At 41.0% G+C, this 20,435-nt stretch overlaps 1 protein-coding gene across 3 annotated transcripts in view; it reads right to left on the bottom strand.

The window, feature by feature from the left end:
* Positions 1 to 785: 785 nt before the first annotated feature.
* prkcz (protein kinase C, zeta) overlaps positions 786 to 20,435 on the bottom strand; it is a 144,578-nt gene continuing 124,928 nt past the window's right edge. For all 3 annotated transcript variants that reach the window (XM_070969344.1, XM_070969346.1, XM_070969345.1), the window contains 2 exons: positions 13,076 to 13,191; positions 786 to 5,873 (listed from right to left, as the gene is read on the bottom strand). In XM_070969344.1, coding sequence (XP_070825445.1) covers positions 5,786 to 5,873; positions 13,076 to 13,191 — 204 coding nt within the window. In that variant the 3' untranslated portion in view covers positions 786 to 5,785. The remainder of the gene's footprint in view (positions 5,874 to 13,075; positions 13,192 to 20,435) is intronic.

Below are 20,435 nucleotides of genomic sequence, written 5' to 3'. Positions count from 1 at the left end.
TATGTAATGGTTATCACTGGAATCCAGTTCACTGCATTAAAAACATATTTGCTTATTTTACACATGATTTAGCAGATATTTAACGTGCCAGGCACGAAGTTACCTTTGCTCAGGATGAAGGCGCAGAGGGAAGCCTGGCTCCAAAGTTAAAAACAACACAACCAACACCTCTAAAGCTCACTGATTAACCTGCTAATTAAACACAGTTTGTGGTGTTAGGAGGCATTACGGTTTGGAACTATTTCTCATTGACGGTGTAGAGCTTCCTGAAGTCTTGTTGTGCCTGTACAGGAACCAAAAACAATAAAAACAATATATATACAGATTACTTGAAATAAATGGTATAGAAAAATCAGTGATGAGAGACAAATTTGCATAATTTTTGGTATATGTATTATCATATACCTGTAGTCCACACCCAAATGTACGTATATGTGTGTGTTATATATGTTTGTATGTGTGTGTGTGTGTGCGTGCGTGCGTGCACTGCAGTGTGACTGAGCTGATTAAATCCTTTCACGATGCCACTGCAGATTGTTTTACATTTATTTCTAGTACACCTCTCAATCTTATTTTTTCCATATCACGTAAACAGGGAAAATGGTGTCCGATGATAAATATTGGTTAATTGCCTTTTCTGGGCTCCCAGTATGAACAGAGTAAGTGGTGATCAGAGGATGTGAGGAAGTGCTGGCGTGTGATGCCAACTCTCAAGATACACACACACAAAACTATAGCATCTGCAAAGGTTTTTCTGCCATTGTCTGCAAAAAGAAGGGACTCAGTTCACGGAAAACCAGTATTATTTTTAATAATTACACATATTTACAAAGATGCCATTAAGCAAAACTAAGCATTATCCAACCAGCATTATGCTAGAGAAAAACTGTGGACTAAATTCATTCATATTTAGATCAAGATTCTCTTTCTTTTCCTTGTGTGAATGGCCTTCACTGTTCTGGAATATGGTTTCAAGGACTCTGTTTATCCATCGGTCCCTAAAGAAAACCTGGTGTGCAAGAAGATCAACAAAACGTGACATTAATAAGCAGCAAATGAGGTGGAGTTCGGGAGGAGGAAGCTTCCTCGAATGTTCAAGTGATTTCTATGATTTCTTGAAGTGTGTGTGTGTTCATTGTGGTGGACTAATTGGTGACCGTGGAACTGCTTCATTATCTCTTCCCTGCCTGCAAAGGCCCTACAGCTAATTGAGACCCTTTGACTCAGGATCCCCTAATTAATCTTATTATGTGGTTATTAAATTAGCATGGGTCAGATTTGATCAAATAAATTTTAGCCAATAGAGAGCTCCTCTGAAGTGCTGAGGCACAAAGCTCATTTCAGGGGCGAGGATCTTTCTGTTCGTGATTTTAATCTGTGCTCCTCGTTGATATTAACAGATGTGCACGCAGTCAGTTTTATCCCAGCATTTTAATAGCACAAGGCTCCTAAACGGGGTTACAAAAATGTTGCTTGCTGTGTAGAAAGGTGGCAGTGTATGAAGCTTAACTTGCATGAACAATAGCCTCAACCTTTACTGTGCAACGAAGATCATGACTTTTTGTTTTTGGACACACTGCACCATCAGCTGGGGACATGAGGATTCATTTGGAATCCCTTTAATGGATCATAACAGTGCAGGAATGAGCAGTTTGGCAAGCTGAGCCTCCGTACCACCGATATCAGACGGCTGACCACCTTGCGCTCTGCTGGCTTTACACTGAGCAACTGTTGCACTGGCAGGTTACAAACTCATCCAGAACATCCTCGTGCAGGTCACGGTCTTTGACCAAAGCCAGACAGTTTGAACCGCTTGCTGTTAAAGTGAATGTACGCAGGGATACTCGCTTTACTGTTGCTCGCTGTTACAGACCGCCATTGGCCACAAAGAAAGCCATCTTTTCTCTTTCTGATGCCAACACAGTTTCAGTGACTCCAGATTCTAAATGGGGATTGACTTTGTTCAACCTCCGACTGCATTAAGGAATTGTGTGGTTCCTGGACTCACCTTGGGAAGGGCATGCCAACAGCTAAAGTGCATCTTTACGCAGATGATACAATGCTCTACTCAGTAGTTGCCTCTTCTCTGAGTGAGGCAGGTGTGCATTGTTTGCTTTAAAGCTGCGTCTTAATGCTAATAAAACCAAATTCATGACATTTTCGAGAGCTTTCCAGATCTCCAATTATGTAAATATTCACACCTAAGGACTGGACCCAATTGAAAGAGTATCACCCTGCAAGTATGTGGGTGTTTAGGTGAATGACAGGTGCTCTTTCAGTGTGCATACTGCAAACTGAGTGCAAAAGCTGACGGTTAGGCTGGTTAAGATTTTATTAGTGCCTGCTTTAATTTAGCAGTTTGGAAAACATCTGTACAGGCTGCGTTCTTGTGCTCTCAGTGTTCGACACTATGGGGACGTTACTTATATGAATGTGTCTCTTCTACACTCATCTAGAACTCTGTATCACATCAACTCATTGTCCCATACACGTCACTGTGTCCTTTATGATCTGGTTGATGACAGCATCAGTACCTTTTTATTTACAAAGCCACGCTTGGTAAACTCCCTTCATGTCTCTGATCCCCTATCACTCACTCACACAACATGATTTTCACTCCTAACTGGTATCCAGGATTTGCTCAGAGCAGCTTTCTTCTCCTCTGCACCCTGATCATGGAATAACCTCAGAACACTACAACTGTAGGATTTTATCTCCCTGGGAGAGTTCAAAGCTCTGATTAAAACTCAAACCAACAACATAACTGAAGAGTGCAGTTGCTGCTCCTACGTTGAATTTTGTATTACATGCCTGTTTGTAATGTGCTTAATTTTTTTTCACTTGTATGTTCTTGTCATGTTCTATTTTACAGTTTTTCGAACTTTGAAATGGTGAGCTATCTTGGCCAGGTTTCCCTCGAAAATGAGTTTTTAATCTCAGGGAACTTCCTGGTTAAATAAAAAATTCCAAGTGACACAAATCCATTTCTTGATTAGGGTGGAGAATTAACTTAAACTGTTCGATATTGATGCTAACACCAGTACCAACACAATATTTCCTCCCTAGTTTGGGAATATAAATATGTTTTAACATTTTTTTTGGTTTGTTTTCATTGAACAAAACTGTTCAATTCAATGTTACATAAGAAAGCTGTAAAAGTGTAACAGAAAATATCCTGATTCAGATGAAGACGTGACTGAAAAATAAAGACAAAGAATCAGTACAAGAATTTGATGCCAAAATTTGATATTTGACAGTGTCCAATAGTCAGTACTATGGACATATTTCAGTCAGTACTCTTTAATAAGCTCTATTCCTGAATCTAAGCGGGCAGACATTGTCCAAAGAGAAACAACAAGGACACACAGTTCTGTTTATACTGCACTGAGGGTCTGCTCATGCAGATGCTCTCACGTGTCTTGGCGTGTACAGTCCAAAACTGATGACCATGTGGACTGTACATGTCCAAATCTGTGTGAGCACGGGTCCATTAAGACATGGGACAAGTATGCAATGTATGTCATATGGCCATGAGTACACAGAGTATAATTTGGCAGTGTTATTGCAGTTACAATGGACTTAGGGCCATTTCCCTTGCTATGTCAATACATTTGGTGACTCGTGAAAGCTCTTTTTAAATCCAGGCCTGGTCCATCCAAGCAGACCTGGTCAGCAGCATAACACTTCACTGGGATCTTAATTCATCTCCAACAAGATGACCTGCTGTCCACACTTAATGTGAAAACTGTCCATGTGACACACTTTGAGTTGAAAGAAGTATTCAGTTAAATGGGTCAGACAGAAAATAACAAACAAATGTTTAAAATGCCAGCATTAAAATAAGTAGAGAAGCACTATAGTACTCTCCATGTGCAAAAGTAATGAAACAAAATGTATACCTGAAGTAAAAGTTAGCGGCTTGGAAGGATTCCTGTGTGTAAAATGATAACGCACCCTCAAAGTGAACTGAAACTGAAGTTCAACTGCATATCAGCTCTGTACGTTACAGGTCTCTGCTTGTAGAAAGAATACATACCCTCACAAGAGAAGTTTTATACTTGATATCTTTTGGTTTCTTGATGCTAAATGGTGTGGTCCTAAGTATTAAACACTGCTGCTAACAAACTGCTGTCTATCCTTTGCTTGTACACTACAGAGCAAATTTGTTCACATTGTGTCTCTGCCCGTTGGCACAGCTGTCCATTACGCAAGTCCACCTGTCTGTCTGCTCATCCACAGGCCAGAGGAGCACCTATGATGGATCCTCTAAGACCTTTTATTCTTTTTAGAAATAAACAATATTAACAAGAAATCTGAATATCAATTTAACACGAGTTTTGACTGTAAAACAGATGATTTTTGTCATTTCATGTGGATTTTATAACCAAAAGAACAATCTAACAAGTTGCACCATGTAAAGCCAGCATTAGTATGGAGATGGAAACACACAATGAGCCTAAAATGGAAATGGAGACACATTTCTACAAGACAGCACAACCATGATCTTTTCGACCGGCTGCAGATGGTCACAAAGTGGCAGCTGGTGTGGAAGAATCTGAGCTCGCCAACAAGTATTTTCATCGCAAATACAGGACTGTATAGATGCTGTCTGTTGCACAACACCCATCTGTGACATTTCTCAATGATAATTTGGCGTTGGGAAAACTGTTTGTAAGAAGGACACAATCTTCGCTATTAAACATCTATACACCAAGCTTTACCCTTGAGCCTTTTGTGTCGGCCACCAATTGTAGTCATTTCTGATGTCTACTCAGATGCCACTCTTGTGAATCTATAGAGCAGTCATAAATACTCTATTCTACACTAATTCTCTGAATTGATTCATTAAAAATTCAGTCATGGGTCACGACTGAAGCCAGCTTCTGTACTCCAAAAATATTCATTCCCCTAAAAATCTGAATGATTTGGACCAACCCTGGCAGAGTGTAGTCATGGGTTCAATTGGTCATGGTGGGTGAAGAAATGTTCAATAGAGATAAGTGCAATCAGAGACATGGTAATTAATACGATCTTTGAGGCACTTCTTAAATAAAAAGTCATCTCCCATTTAGTTTCTCCCCCCATTGTTTGTGAACGTCATAAAAGATAACAAAAAGAAGAATTTGTGGTTACGGGTGAAAATGTGCCACTTGCATCAATAAAAAGGCATCATCAATTTTGGATTCACTACCTACATTATGATACACAATAATAACTTATTATTTTCCTTTGTCGTTGTACATTCTTGTTTCGTGTGAGGCGTCCACCCCCTCCCCCCAAGAAGAAAAGTAGAAATAAAAAAAAAAGGTGCACATAAAATTTCAAGTTCTTCATCAGAACTGTCATATTCATCCAGGGACGTGAGACGGGTTGAAATGTGTTCATGATGGCAGGCACAGAATGAAACAGCTCTCTGTTCAAATTACAAAGCCAGTCGAGCTTTGACACAAGGATGGACATTCTGAGGGGAGAAAGGAAAAAAGAAAAGTAAAGAAAAGGAGACAACATAACGACAGGGAATGTTCTTGAAGTCCAGTGTCTTTGTTTTCCTTGTAGATACCAAGAAAGTGTTTGGTGACCCCAGCAAAACAATCTGAATGGTCCAGGGAGGAAAGTCTCCCATTCTCCTGTTTGCTTTGCCTTGTTGACAGGTCCAGAGGGTGAGTTCATCCTCCCTGTTGTCCTCCTCCTCCTTGCCTCTCAGAGTTGGCTTGCGAGTGGTTTTTGGCTGAGATGGCAGCTTGGACAAACAGTAGGTGGGCGAAGGAGGAAGCTGGTCTTTCCTTCATACAGATTCTTCTGTGGATAGCAGCAGGGGGTTAATGTATTCAAATCCCTCAAACTCTGACTGGTCTATTCTCTTTATGACGTCCCTGGGGAGAGGGAGACAGAAAGAATTAGAGGTGTTGTTTCATCACAAACACAGAGTACAATGCTACCCACAGCAAACCTGGTCAGGTTCTCAGCAAAGGCAGAGACAGAGTTTCACAGCTCTGACAGAGAGAGCGTCCCTGTTCCTGTATTCTAGGTTTTGAATCAAAATGGTTCGTGATGCATCAATTCAAGTTTTCCGTCTTGATACAGATTCCAATACATTGAACCGGACCCAGACAATTATTGTGCTAGTCATAGTGAGTTTGCAAAAAGTTTAACTATTTCTTAGGCATTGTATTCTTTTACTACCAAGTCACAGTAGCAAAACAACAGGAAGTCGGGGAGAGAGGGAGATGGTTGAACGTCATTCTCCAAGACCCCCTGCTGGATTTCAACCAATGACTGTGGTCCATAATCTGCACGTCAATCCCAAGATTAGCAAGATTTCTCCTCCGAGAATCTCTAGAACCTCCTGATGATGTTTGATAATTTTAAGTTTTGAGTTCTGTATTGAAAAAAATACTTTGAATAATATCTTATAAACCCAGCTCACTTTGATCAATCCAGACTGAATTTCACCTGCTGACTGGGTCATGACGAGGACAAGGGCTGGAAAAAAGAGTAGTCAATTATGACTGGGGCTACCTAGAGGCACAAAGTGAAACTTAATAACTTGGTTACAGCTTGGTCCAGATTTGTCTGTGAAATGTGAAGCTGGAATCACATTTGAATGCTGCGAAAATGTTTGAAGAAATTTACCTGGTCAAAATGTGTGGATTCTGACTCCAAAACATGCAAAATCATTCATAGAATCCAGGAAAGATAGCTGTAGCTGTAGAGCTTGTAGCTCATGTGGTTCAGAAGTTATTGACAAATGCATGAATCGAGGGAGCGTGTACTAGGACTGCTGCAGTAGGACTGCAGCCCACTGTGACTGAGCACTGTTTGATAGTAGAAACACCACATTTTAAGACATTAACAACCAAATTGTATTTAATGTACATCAGCCAAACCAGGCTATTACCTGATCTGCATAAAGGTCTGGACACACCATCCTTTTACATGTTGAAAGTTTGTGACAAATTCAGTTCATTCGTATGGAGTCACCACAAATACTCAATCTACACAAATTTTTGTGCCAAGTTCAACTTTGGTGAACTTAGTTTTTCTTGTTTGGATTATATTCACATATGCACAACAAGGAAGTTTCCAGCGATTTGCGAAAGCCTTTTTTAACACCTGCAACTAAAATTATGTCATTTTAAATGCTTTAAAAAAATACATGTAATAACAGAAAGTGCTTGCTTTTGTTGATACCTGCTGCTACTGTTCTGCCAAAAGTCTACAACCGTGCATAAGTTGAAACCGCCTGATGGGTTGATGTTTCTTTCTTAGTTTCTCTCAGGATAAATCCTTAAAACCCTGTAAAATGGCATTCCTAAGTGCATGGTGTCAAGAGAGACAGAAAGAACATGGTGCAGAATACTCAGTGGAGGAACTTGAGATGCTTCTTTGTTTCTTGGGTATGCCGCTTCCATTAACAAAGGCATAATCACAGGTAAATGGAGCAGAACCCCATAACTAGTGGGTTCAGAGGCTGAGTAAATATAAATGTACTCCCTTAGCAACACTGCTGGCTTCCTCTCATGCAGCAACAGGCTGTTTACTCATCTGTGTGTGTGGTGACGAGGAGATGAGGAACTGAAGCCCAGAAAGGAGGCCTCTCACTGGGAAGGGCTGAGAGGCTTTCTCCCTTCAGCACTAAGCAGAGGGCTTTGAAGTTAAAACAATAGGTGCGTTCACTGGACTTCCCCTTGGTGTACCAGGTGGGTGGGGGTCTTACTTTAGGGGCCACCGGCAATGTGGAACAGGTTGCTGATCCCACCCACATACAGCACAAGGACAAGTGAATGAAATGCTACGATGTCTTTGTTTCAGTTTGCCGACTGGAATACTGATGAAGCAAATATTTTTCCTCTATCTGATCTCATGTGTAGTACTTTCACTATAGAGTAAGTCAACCACCAATACAACAAGTACATTTAGAAAACTGTGTTTTTCTATTTTGGAGTTTCAGAGAGAACAGAGGGGCAGAAAGAAAGACCACAGAGAGGGACACACAAAAGAGAGGGGAGAAGGTTTGGGAGTTGACCAAAACAAACAGTGTGTTCAACCAACATAAATGTTGCTTTTTTTCCAGGCTTGGATGTCTTGAAAGCATTACCAGATGCAGAATGAATAGGAGAGAATGAGAAAGGGACAGAGGAGGGAGTGAAGTGCAAGAGACAGAACAAGGGTAAGGCAGAAAAGCAGAGAGATATCTGCTCTTTTAACATTTTGTACCAGTTTTGAACGAAGAAATCAACCGTGAACAGCTGAACTGCTACAATATTTGCAACCTAAGAAATGATTTTGACCATCTAAAATATGAATATATGACAGGGCACCTGTTGGTACTTCTAGTGTGACTAAAGACTGATGTGTGGCACTGAATGTTTATCCACTTGGTCTGAAAGGCACCACTCGCTACAGTGTTCATTCAACTACTGACAGAGTTTGATTAGTTCTCACACTGTGTTCAGACTGAATGTGACACAAACATTCAAGTGACATAAAGACTTGAGTAGACACAAATAGTTGAAAATGGTTCAAATAAGGCAAAAAATAATTAATTAATTAATTAATTAATTAATTAATTAATTAATATATACAGACATGTTTCAAAAAGTAGAGAGGCCTGAAAGAAAATAACACAAAGAACTGGAGTTTCAGGTAAGTTTGGGGATGAGTCACAGAAACGATAGCTAGTTATGGCTAACATTTTTGCAAACAGTGCACTGGCTTTTTATGGCAAATAAACATGTACTATCATGGCAGTACTAATCAGGGATGACTCTTCTATGGAGTCTCTTAAAAGGTGAGGAGAAGAAGTATGGAGCCACTGGTGTTGCAGAGGTTAAATTCCTGCCCGCCGTGACAAATACCCAGGGTTTGATTCCTGGTAGTGGTACATCCAGCTTAGTCATGCAGTCCAATGATCAACTGGCTGTGTGGGTGGGAAGTCAGTGAGGGATCTTCTTCTTATTGCTGCCCTAGCAACTCCTACTGGGCTTCAGAGTGAAGCTCCGTTGTTAACCCTTGCTGTGAGGTGAAAGTGTTAGCAGTGACCAGGAATCAGATCATAACACATTATTTTGTGGGGCAGCAGTTCCATTTAACACTGGGATGTCTAAACAGTGTTGGACCTCACTCCTTAGGTGTAAATCCAAAACATGATATGTATCAAGATGAAGCTAGACTGCTGCAGCCTGTGCATACAACAGAGGTCTACAGAGAACCTTCTGCTAAATGAGCTTGATGTAAGACTTTCAGATTCTCAGCTGCAGGCTGTAATTTATTGGAAAGATTCACATTAGGAGAAGACAGAATAAATACCTGAGTACTGGCCAAAATACAATACCTACTATTGTGGTCCTAGCCACCATATTCAAATCCCTAAAAACAACCACCAAGGACCAAGACCACAGAAGAAGACAGTACGCTACTCTGGGCACTGGCTGAGGCTGCCATTTTCTAAGACAGGGAGCTGGCACAGAAAAACCAAAACCTCTCTCCCCCTCCCCTCACCATGCTGGCAAGGGCCCCCAGCAATCCTGGCTTTTAATGTCGTAATGTAAATCTCTAGCATGGAGGGTTTACCCTTCTCTCTCCCTGCATGGCTCTCACTTCTCTTTCTTCTCGTGCCAAGCCCATCACGAGTGGGAGAGAGGGGCGACTGGAGAGCTTTTTGCATCACCCCCTCCTTGCGGGAGTGGGCGACATCAGCCCCTCTCCTTGTTAACAAAGGGAAGAGACAGGGGTGGGGAGATAAAGTGTGAGACGCAGAGAGGAGGCGTGAGTCTTTTTTTTTTTGATGTGCTGTGGTGTTTGATGCCAGGTTGATATCTCCACTACTGAACTGGCAGCGTGCTCTCACCCTATTCTACCACTCATCTCCCACCTCCCCTCCCTGTACCACTCCAACCAATTCCACAATTGCCTCCTCAGAAGTCTGTCACGGACTCCTACTGTCAAACCCTGTCACAAATGAGCTTCAGAGCCATCTTGCTGCCCCCATAGCAATATACATACGCTTCACCCTTTAATGAGCTGCAAGGCTCACCCACTCCGAGGCTGGTTTAAGATCAGCGTCTAGTGAACAGCACAGATGTACAGCACCTTCAACTGCAGGAGAGTCATGCTAGCTACCCAAAGACAACTGTCATGGGTGTAGAGCATGATGGGCATGTAATATGGGTCCAATTAATGCTGAGAGCTATTGCTGCTCCATGCCCAGCCATTTCACAATAATGTAGATATTGCGGTAAATGTTAAAATGTCTGAAGATGCACAAGAAGTGAAAATCATGGCAGCAGAGTCTGGACATGGACTGGGTTTGGACTCTCTCAAGCTCTCTGTTTTCATTCTCCAAACAACAATAGTGTAACTCTGATTCTACTAATTAGAAAAGACACACAGCTCTTGGGGAGAGGGTTTTCAACCTGTCCTCCAGTGTGGACATTCAAAACAGATACAGACACTTCTGACTGTGGTTATGGTCGGACCATGTGTCATATGACCTTGCTTGTTTCAAGCAGACTGAATCCTTCACGCATTGCTGCTGAACTGCTGCTTAAGGATGTGATGGTATCACATTTTCTTGCTATGATTATTGTGGCTGAAAATATCACAGTAAATGGTATTATCATCAGTGTGAGAGTGTTTTTCTCCTGTGGCTTGTCCATGATCACTCACTGATGAAAAGGAAGAAGAATGTTTGATGCACCCAAATGTTTTAATATTTAGGTTCCCACCCACTGTCTCTTCTGAAGGAGGATGATTGTGCCGATCTACCTCCTTGTGTGTTAAACTGACATAAGTACTTCATAAGCAGCCTTTCCTTGACCTGTTGGTGGTGTTTTGTTTAGTTTTTTCTAGGTGCTTTCATGCTGCCTGCTACACCACAGTTTGACATTGCAATCCGTTTTAAAAAAGTTCCTCGTACCTGTCCTTTTGTCATTGACGAAGATGCTAATAAGGACCTCATTTTCAGAAGTGGCTGAGGTGCACGGTGAATCTCATTTTCAGTTCAGCTTCTGCTTTTGTGCAGTGTGCTTGTTGAGAAATGGTTTGCTAAAATCAGTCCAATAAAAGCTTTGCTGGAAAAATATAAATGTTGGAGCCTGAAAAATCAATCCAGCGTGGATTCAAATGAAAATGTTGTCTAGCATAAGCCTGGTAATATCTATTGGCAGGGCCTGCCAAAGCCTTATGGAATCCATTTTGTGACGGCACAGAGGAAAACGGGCCATGCTTGTGTTTTCGTGCTGTGGCTGCAGACATTCTGCAGCAGCGGAGCCTGTCTGTGTCTGTTGTTGTGCCAGATCTCTGCAGACTTTTCTCTCCAAAGCTAAATCTTAAACAAGGGCTCCTGTCAGATCCTGAAGGCTACATGTTTGCATCAATCAAAACAATGTCCCAGATGGATAAAGACATCAGTGTTGGAATCTCAGAGGGAGGGGGGACGTTTTCCTTTATTGGACGCAGAGGTCTTCTGGGAAGATGGCACAGCAGTCACTGTTTGTGTGAGGATTATGTAAAATCAGAGTTCTTTTTCAACTCTATTTGACCATGACAGGTTCTCCTGATCCCATGTGCCCTTTTTTGGCTCTGCATGTTTACAGCTGGATACTTTCACACCTGCCAAGTGTAATCACAGTTTAGACCTGGTGGCCACTGACCAACAACTTGGCTGTTGTATGATGACGTTCTTTTATTAACTGATTGTGACACAATTCATTTGCAAATTGCAAATGCAAGCTAAAATTTATAAGCAATATTGGATATTGAAGAAAGCAAGCAAAGATATATTATGAAAAGAAGTCCAAAAGACAATGAAATGTATTTTTGTTGAGAAATTAATATCTTCTTGTTATTTATTTATTTATTTATTGTTTGCAGTGATAGCATTCATTATATTATAATATATATCATTATATTATATAGATTATTCCAATGGCTGTACAATTTTGGTACAGAGTGACACTGCTGTGGTATCACTGGTGCACCAGGCTGGACTCCAGATTACTTTGTTGTCAGCAGCCCTGTCACTTTAATTTACACTACTTTACTGTTCTGACTTAGCTGGGGGCTAACACTGTTGTCCATTGCTTAGCCCCATCTATGACCTTAGCACTTTGCAAGTTATGATGTGACCCTGTGACTTGAATCACTGGGTAACATACAAAGTGCTGACGTTAAAAGACTGTTCATTAATGTGAGTCATTGCTGTGAGTTTTGACCATCACCACATCTGGACCAATGGAAGAGAGACAGTTAATACTAGCTAGCCCCCCTACTTTTTATTCCATGAGATGAACGCAGCACTGAGTGTACAGGTGCTGCCAGTGATTCAGCATGTGTCCAAATAGTTAGGAAGCTAGCATAACTAGCTGCAACTTTCTGAGTGGAATATCAACTTAACAGCACGGTTGTTCTCCAACGTGTTGAATATTGTAAAGGAACAAACATGTTTAAACATAAATGGCTGGCAGCTAACACTACGTAGATGAAGAAGAAGGATCAAAACACCTTGTATCAATGTTCATAGGCCTGGTCTCCAGCCAGCAGCCCACCATCGAGGTTAACAGGCATCTCCTAACAATGTCAGTTTTCATTTGACACAACCGATGTCATGGTAAAAACCCAGAGGCTCAAAGCTTAACAGAAACTTAGGCGCAAATCACCCTCCAGAACGGTTTTGAAAAATGGAAAACTGTGCACAGTAGCTGTAGTACTATTATACCTTAATTTCCTGATAAACAAAGTGAGGGTAATAAAATGTGGTTTCAGTTTAAAGGGCTGTGAAGGTGTATTGTTAGATGTCTGAACGTATTTCTATGTTACAGGCAGTTAGTGAGTCAGTTTCTATTTATTTCACTGCACTATTGACATCAACTTGCAGACCTGCTTGACTTTAGAACTGATCACTGTATTTATTAGAGTGGATTCCCTTAAGAACACTTCAAATCTCAGACAGATCTTCATACAGTGCCTTGTAGTTTTCACTTGACTGATTCACACGTGAAAGAGTGCTCTAAATTATTCACATAAGGTTGACTTTAATGATGACAGTGATGTGAGGTGAAAAAGCAGTACTTACTCATCATCTGGTGTTAGCTGCACTGGTTCATTAGTAAACTGCGTGTCAAAGTTTTCGAGGCCATAGTCATCAGAGATTTGAGGTTTGAAGGGTGGCGTCACTTCTTTCTTCTCCAGCTGAGGAAAAACAACATATAAAAATGTATTATGTGTAACAACTGTTTTCATTCAACAATGGAGATTTGAGACCATGTCAAAAAAAACAAAAAAAACAAAGGCCTCCAGGCACATCATGTGCTCTAAATTCTACCAACTTTTTACAATTACAGGGCTGTTTTGCTGCACATGCTGCTTTGCTTTGAAAGTACAACCGCACAGTAGCATCACTTAGTACCTAGAAGATACAGAGCTGTATTCAACTGGTTATACTTCTTTTCCATCAGGTGCAAATTTTGTGATAATTAACTCAAAGCAAAAACACATTGCAGACTCATGATGGCAAGTGAAATATCAAAATTCCACTCATGTTCATGTTTATTTTTGTAAATGAGCTGCTTTTGACCCATGAATCTAATGAAATCATTTTCCATTTTAACAGAATTTTCCTGAGGATTCATATGCGATCCTCAGTTACTAGTTTGATTAAATGACACCGTGCACCTATTTCTGTTGTTGGCAATAAATGAAGGTGGTACTTAGATCAGTATTGGTTTCCACTATTCTCAGCACTCAAACGGGCTCTCAAATCAGCACTAATGAGCCTCGAGTTGAACATGTCAGATTCATGTCTTGAGTGTATTTTCATTCATGTTATTTCAGTCTGGGGCTTACACTCTGCTGCTTATTATTCAAACAGAACAGTATTTACTTAACATTATGTTTGTACTGAATTTACACAGAAAAAGATAAAGGATAAGGATAATGTTATTCTATATTATTCTTTTTGTCAACAAATTCCACAAAAAGATTAAAGCAACAATGAACTAACCCCTCCCTTAGCCCCTTTCCCCTAAGGGAAAGGTTAGGTTAATGTTGCACATGTCAATCTTTCCATTCGAGCAGTACAAGTATGCAGCTGACAATGATAAGAGTTAGATTTCTAAGTCAAATTTATGAATTTAAATTAAAATTAATTTAAATTCATTGAATTAATTAATTAAATTGAAAGTAATGCTAAGTTACCATGATAGATAGTAAACTAACTAGTTTGGTTAGAGCAGACATACACAGTATATTCCACCACCTTACACTGTTTGTGTTTTTGCTTTTGGAAAGACTAAGAGACACCATCCTCCACACTCTTTGTATACTGTACCAAGTACCAGTCTTACTATAGCCCCATGCACACCTGTCAGCTTGTTTAGAAATCCAAATCTTGACTGGCCTGCTGTGCCCAGTTATGGCTGCTAAGTTGTGATTAGACCTTGCTGTTCAGGCTAGAGTTTTAGCAAATGGTCAACTTGATCCTACTAGCAAGTATAATGTGTATCCATCCATCCATTTTCTATACCGCCTATCCCTTTCGGGGTTGCAGGGGGGCTGGAGCCTATCCCAGCTGTCAACGGGTGAGAGGCAGGGTACACCCTGGACCGGTCGCCAGTCGATCACGGGGCAACACACAACAAACAACCACTCACACTCACACCTAGGGGCAATTTAGAGTCACCAATTAACCTAATGAGCATGTTTTTGGTCTGTGGGAGGAAGCCGGAGTGCCCGGAGAGAACCCACGCATGAACGGGAAGAACATGCAAACTTCACACAGAAAAGCCCCGCCTGGGGATCAAACCGGCAACCTTCTTGCTGTGAGGACGCACACTACCTGCTGCGCCATTGTGCTGCCATAATGTGTATCCAAATATATATATTTCACCCTGTGACATTGATGTTCCTTGGACATACACACACTGCAGTTTGGTTTCGATGCACTCAATCCCACATACATCGCCCTACTGCCCCAAATACTCTCCATAGCACCTATCTTGAGATCATTAAACAGTGACGGAGCCCATAACAAATAGGTGATACACAGTACATCAGGTGAGTTTGAACACTCTTGGCTGTTTTCCATATGGTCAGATCTGCTACAGTAAAAGATGGGCACCTTGTTGCTACATTTCTCAGCGGCAATGAAGACAGGAGTGAAAAAGCAAGAGAAAAACACTGAATGGGGGAGGTTGAGGCAGCAGAGTAATTGTGCCCGAGTGATTCAGCCAGCAGAGTTTTTGTCTAGGTTGTTTCCATGGTTTCACATCAGTCCCTCATCCTGTTAAAATGTGCTCTGAGGACATTTTCTGAGAACACAATGAAGTCAGATGGGCACAGAAAGACCACAGGTACACTGGTTTGCTCTCTATGTTCTTTTTAGTTGTTCCTCCAAACTATGTATATGCTACTTTTTAAAAACCTGGTTAGAAGTAGGTTTAGGGGAAACTTAAAATAAAGGCAAATAAAATGTTTTTTGGTGGCTGATCCAGGTGCTGTCAAAAAGTAAATTAAAATCATTCTTATGTATATAGACTCTTGGAGCATTTGCTAATTAAATAACAGTACAATAATGAAGATCTGGCCGTTTTCCTGTGTGTGTGTGTGTGTGTGTGTGTGTGTGTGTGTGTGTGTGTGTGTGTGTGTGTGTGTGTGTAGCCCACAGATAAGACAGAAGTGTGATGTTTGTGTGTAAACAAAGTAAGTCTATTCCTCTTTGCCTGCCTGTCAAACTTTCTCTGAGTGATACTGCTGGCAGTGGGAATGACAAACAACATACAGTGCAAGCCAACAAACACTTCTTTCCCTGTTCATAGCAGGTAACAGTAGAGTAACAACACCAAAAATGGGGTACTATTGCAGTCATTTCACGTAGCACTTTGCAGTCAGTGTAATAAGTGTGATGGGGTCATTTTAAGGCTGTCAACCAAACTCCACACTTTCTGCAGATGTTTCAAATGAAAAGCCTATCAGACAGTGGAAGGACTGTGCCCTTTGACCTGCTGCCATTTTAATGTGCAACATCTGTGCAGGCAGTGTTGAGTGTCACTGATGGAAACTTAAACTGCAAATGACAACATTATCTCTATTAGGGAAGAGAAACTGGGAGCAGCAGTGGTGTGGAGTGGTGACTGTTATGTGACTCTGCTGTGCTGATGGAATGAGTGCTGTGGAAATGCACATTATAATGAATATATCAAAACAGCCGGTAAACATGGGGGAAGTGGAAGTTTCATTTTGAGGAAATTAAAAAATGTAAGAATAAATAAAGGTTCTGTCCAATATTTAGAAATCTAAAAGCAGAAGTAGTGTGATGCACAATGGGTCTATCACACAAGAAACCATGGTTTCAGCCTGCAGCAGAGAAGAGAAACGGACTACATGTTTGGTCGTCTGGTCTGGACATCACTTGAGGACATGTATAAGACTTCACACAGCTCCCTCTAGAGACATTAAGGCTTTATACAACTTAGACCGCATACGCAGCAGCACTCCTCAACACCTGCAATGCGATACTGAGTGAAATCAATGAACCTCTCTGTTCATTTAGTAGCTTTAGTTGTCCAAACCACAGTGATGGCAGGTCAGAGAGTCATTTTTGTAACACTGCTTTGGAAGACACTGACAAGCAATGTGATACTGTACACCTATTTTGTTGTTTAGGTATGAATACTGTGGAATCTATTAAGTGCTGCCAACTTGCTTTCCAGTTCCACTTCCTGTTTGTCAGTTGTTTCTTGAGTGTGTGTATGTTTAGTTCCTAGAAAAGTTCTTGTTCTCCAGCTGGTTTTGTCGCAGTTTCTTTGCTTCATTAGTGTTATTAGTTCAAAGCGCTACTGAGAACAACTTCAAACAAACAACAGAAAACAGCTCACTTTCTCTCCTTGTATCTCTTCATATCGCTCCCTCTCCATCACATGGGCCTACCTTCCCCCAGTCTCTGTCTCTTTTTGCTAATTTCTTTTTTCAGCTTTTTCAGTGCCTACCTACACTCCTCTGTCAGTTTCACCCCCTCACATCCTGTCTCCATCTTTCTCCTCTTCGTTTGTCTCTGTCTTACTCATTGTCAATTCTTTCATCTTTTCACATCCCTCTCCTCTCTCCTCCTACTTTCCCCAGTCTCTCTGATGTGTTGTTGAACAGGCTGAAGCTCTGTGTGGTGGTAATGAAGCACACTGAAGACCAGGAACAAGCCCAGCACCTTTACACACACACACGCACGCACACACACACACACACACACACACACACACACACACACACACACACACACACACACACACACAAACACAGGCACGGGAAGTGCCCCTGAGGCCAGGGGGGCACATGAAAGAGGTAACTGTGTGCCAGGGCTATACAAGGCGATCCATGGGTTTTCAGATCACAGCAACTGACAGAATGTGTGCGTGCCTGTGTGTGCATGTGTGAGAGAGTGTGTGTACAGTAAATTCCAGTGGCACCGATGCTTTCAGGACAGGATTGGACAATGACAATCAGCCTGATCTGAGGCAGTAGTTAATGTGACTGACTGACGACCTGCAGTTGTGAACAGATGTGAAGCCCTGCATCACACACTGTATCAACTGATCACACACTCAGAGTGGAGTTTTATCTTCCTTCGTCGTCCTCCACAGTGGTGCAGAGAGATTAACGTCAGAGAGGTGAGATGCCTTCACTGTTGGTTTGAATTTTCAAAGTGAAATATCTTTCAATATACTGTATTTGCTTTTTGTACAGATCTGCTGTCAGACAGTGAACGTCCCACAAAGACACACGCTAATGAAATGATAATGATAATGAAAGGGCAAGAAACATAAGCAGTGAGACGTTCAGACAGGTTCTTAACAGTTCAGTAGGATTACCAGCCAGAAAACTACTTCTATTTTTTAACAAAACACTGACAATAAACCCACACACGACTACCAGCACAAAGATGATTACTTGATTGGACTGCTGCCTCAGATGAGGTTTGGTTGGACTTTAGAAGGCATTAAGGACTGTGACGCTTGTCCTCCATCTCTAAAAGTATAGTAGGCTCATGGCGAATAATATAACGAAGACAGCTGAGTTCTCTCAACAGTGGAGGATGAATGCAGGTTTCTGGCTGTTCAGTTATCTTTCAACTATCAATCTTTAAACACACACACACACACACACACACACACACACACACACACACACACACACACACACACAAAAACCCCCCCCAAAAAAAACAAAAACAAAACCCGCTTATTCTCCTTGCTCTAATCCTGTGTCCTTGGGTCAACTGTTTATTCATCTCTTATATATGAAATTTTATTTGAATGAAAAGTGCTACACAAATATCTGACTGGTTGATTTAAAAATATGAGTAATCCAGTACTTTTACATCAACATCCCTCACTTTTCTTTTCCTGTAAAACATTACAATATTTTTGATGGCTCATCCTGATCTCGGGTGTATGCGTACACAAATTTATTTCAACAAAGAAGATTTGGTTCAACTACCTACTTGACCACACTTAACCATTACTTTATAGTTGATATTATGGGTCATTATGGGTTTGTATCACACTGCTGTGCTCTCTAAGCCACACTCCTTTTTAAGCAATCCAATCAAATCACAAGGATTTGATTTAAATTCCGTCTTGCAAATGACTATTGCCACACATTCAGTTTCACTGGGAAATACAACATGTAACAGGATAAGAAGACACTCTTAACTGTCGCTTGACTTTAAACTTTCGACCACATCAGGTCAGGGAAAATAATCATTTTCAGCAAAGTGTTATGTTACCTGGAGATTTAACCAGGTATGGCTGCGTTGTATTGCAGCCTTGTCTGGAATGACTGCTATCAACTCTTGCAGCCGTGATGCTGCTGTTCCCAGTGGAATTTGTGGGTTAATCTTTAAGTTTTAAGTTTTGTGTCTGTCTTTATTTCTATTGTTCCTGCATTACATTTGTATTCATTGTATGTTTTGTTTCCCTTAAGTCTATGCTGTGTCGGAATCTATATTTTGGACTTGGGCCTTAAAACCTTAAAAGTAAACACACCTAGGGTGTATTCACACCGCTCGCTGTTTCATTGTGTTTCACCCCCTGGTTGGGTTTGTGTGGACATATGTGAACACAGCAATTGCAAACGCTGGCAAAACTAGCAAGCCGAGGTCACAAAGGGAGTGTGAACACAATTAACCCTACCATCCATGTCTTATACTAAGTGTTGTCTAGACGCTCTCTGCTTGATGTTTCGTTCTATTTTTCATTTATTAACCACATAAACACAACGACAACCTTCATCATGATATACTTTAATGAATAACCTCAAAGTTATTTGGAATGAATAAAGCCATCACCAAATTCAGCAGTTTAGCTATCTGACACATTGCTTTGAGTAAGCTGTGACCGTCACCGTCACCCCCAAGCCAAAAAAAATGTCCTGTCAGCATTCGACATAAATCATCTTGTAACTCTGCAGTCTAACGATGGCTAACGTTATCTAGCAAACTGCAGATTTGTTGGACACAGTCAAAGGATGAAACACACGGAAAATAAACTTACTGGCTGACCATCATGTTAGCTCATACTTGCTGTGTCCCCAGGAGAAATGGATGGAACAGCGCTGGCTTTAATTTAAGTTATTTGGTAAAACCTATGTTTTTTGTCCTATTGCAACTTTGCGACTGAAAACAGAACACAGCTCTGCCTTCGTTTTGAAAATAGTAGAGCTTGCAAACTACAGATAAGCAGCTACATCTGGCTTCTCCTCAGATACCCCTCTGAAAGCCCGTGCAAGTTGACAGGATGGATCCTCAGGTATGTGACACATAAAACTTTGGCTGTCTGAATCCATGTTTCTGAGTCAGTCACTGGTACACTGCAGGAAGTACTTAACCATGGAACTGACTGACCCAGAAAAAAAGTTGGGAATCTGTGTAAAACACAAATAAAACAGAATGTGATAATTTTTTAATCCTATTTGACATTATACATTATACTTGAAAGACAATATATTTAATGTTTGACCTCATCAGCTTCATTGATTTTTTGTAAACATATGACTTTTCTGAATGTGATGCAGCAACACATTTCAAACAAGTTGGGACAGGAGCAACTAAAGACTGGGAAAGATGTGGAATGCTTCAAAAACACCTGTTTGGAACATTCCACAGGTAAAGAAGGTTCATTGTAACAAGTGATCGTATCATGACTGGGTGTGAAAGGGGCATCCTCAGCTCAGTCGTTCACAAGGACTATTCTAAATTCATACTCTTGCCTATACTAAAGTGCCATTTCTAATTGTATTTGCAGGTATGCTGGTGTTAATATGGAACTAAACACCCAGTTAAAGTAAACTATGTATTGGTTCAAAGGTAAGCCAAAGATGCACCCTCAACACGCAGTGCAGGGGATGGATACCTCTTTTCTTGTCTAAATGTGATCTCAGTGTCA

The sequence above is a fragment of the Chaetodon trifascialis genome, chromosome 8 (assembly GCF_039877785.1).
Source record: "Chaetodon trifascialis isolate fChaTrf1 chromosome 8, fChaTrf1.hap1, whole genome shotgun sequence".
NCBI classification, from domain to species: domain Eukaryota; kingdom Metazoa; phylum Chordata; class Actinopteri; order Chaetodontiformes; family Chaetodontidae; genus Chaetodon; species Chaetodon trifascialis.
Note: the sequence above shows the minus strand (reverse complement) of the source record. Positions and strands in the feature narration are given on the sequence as shown.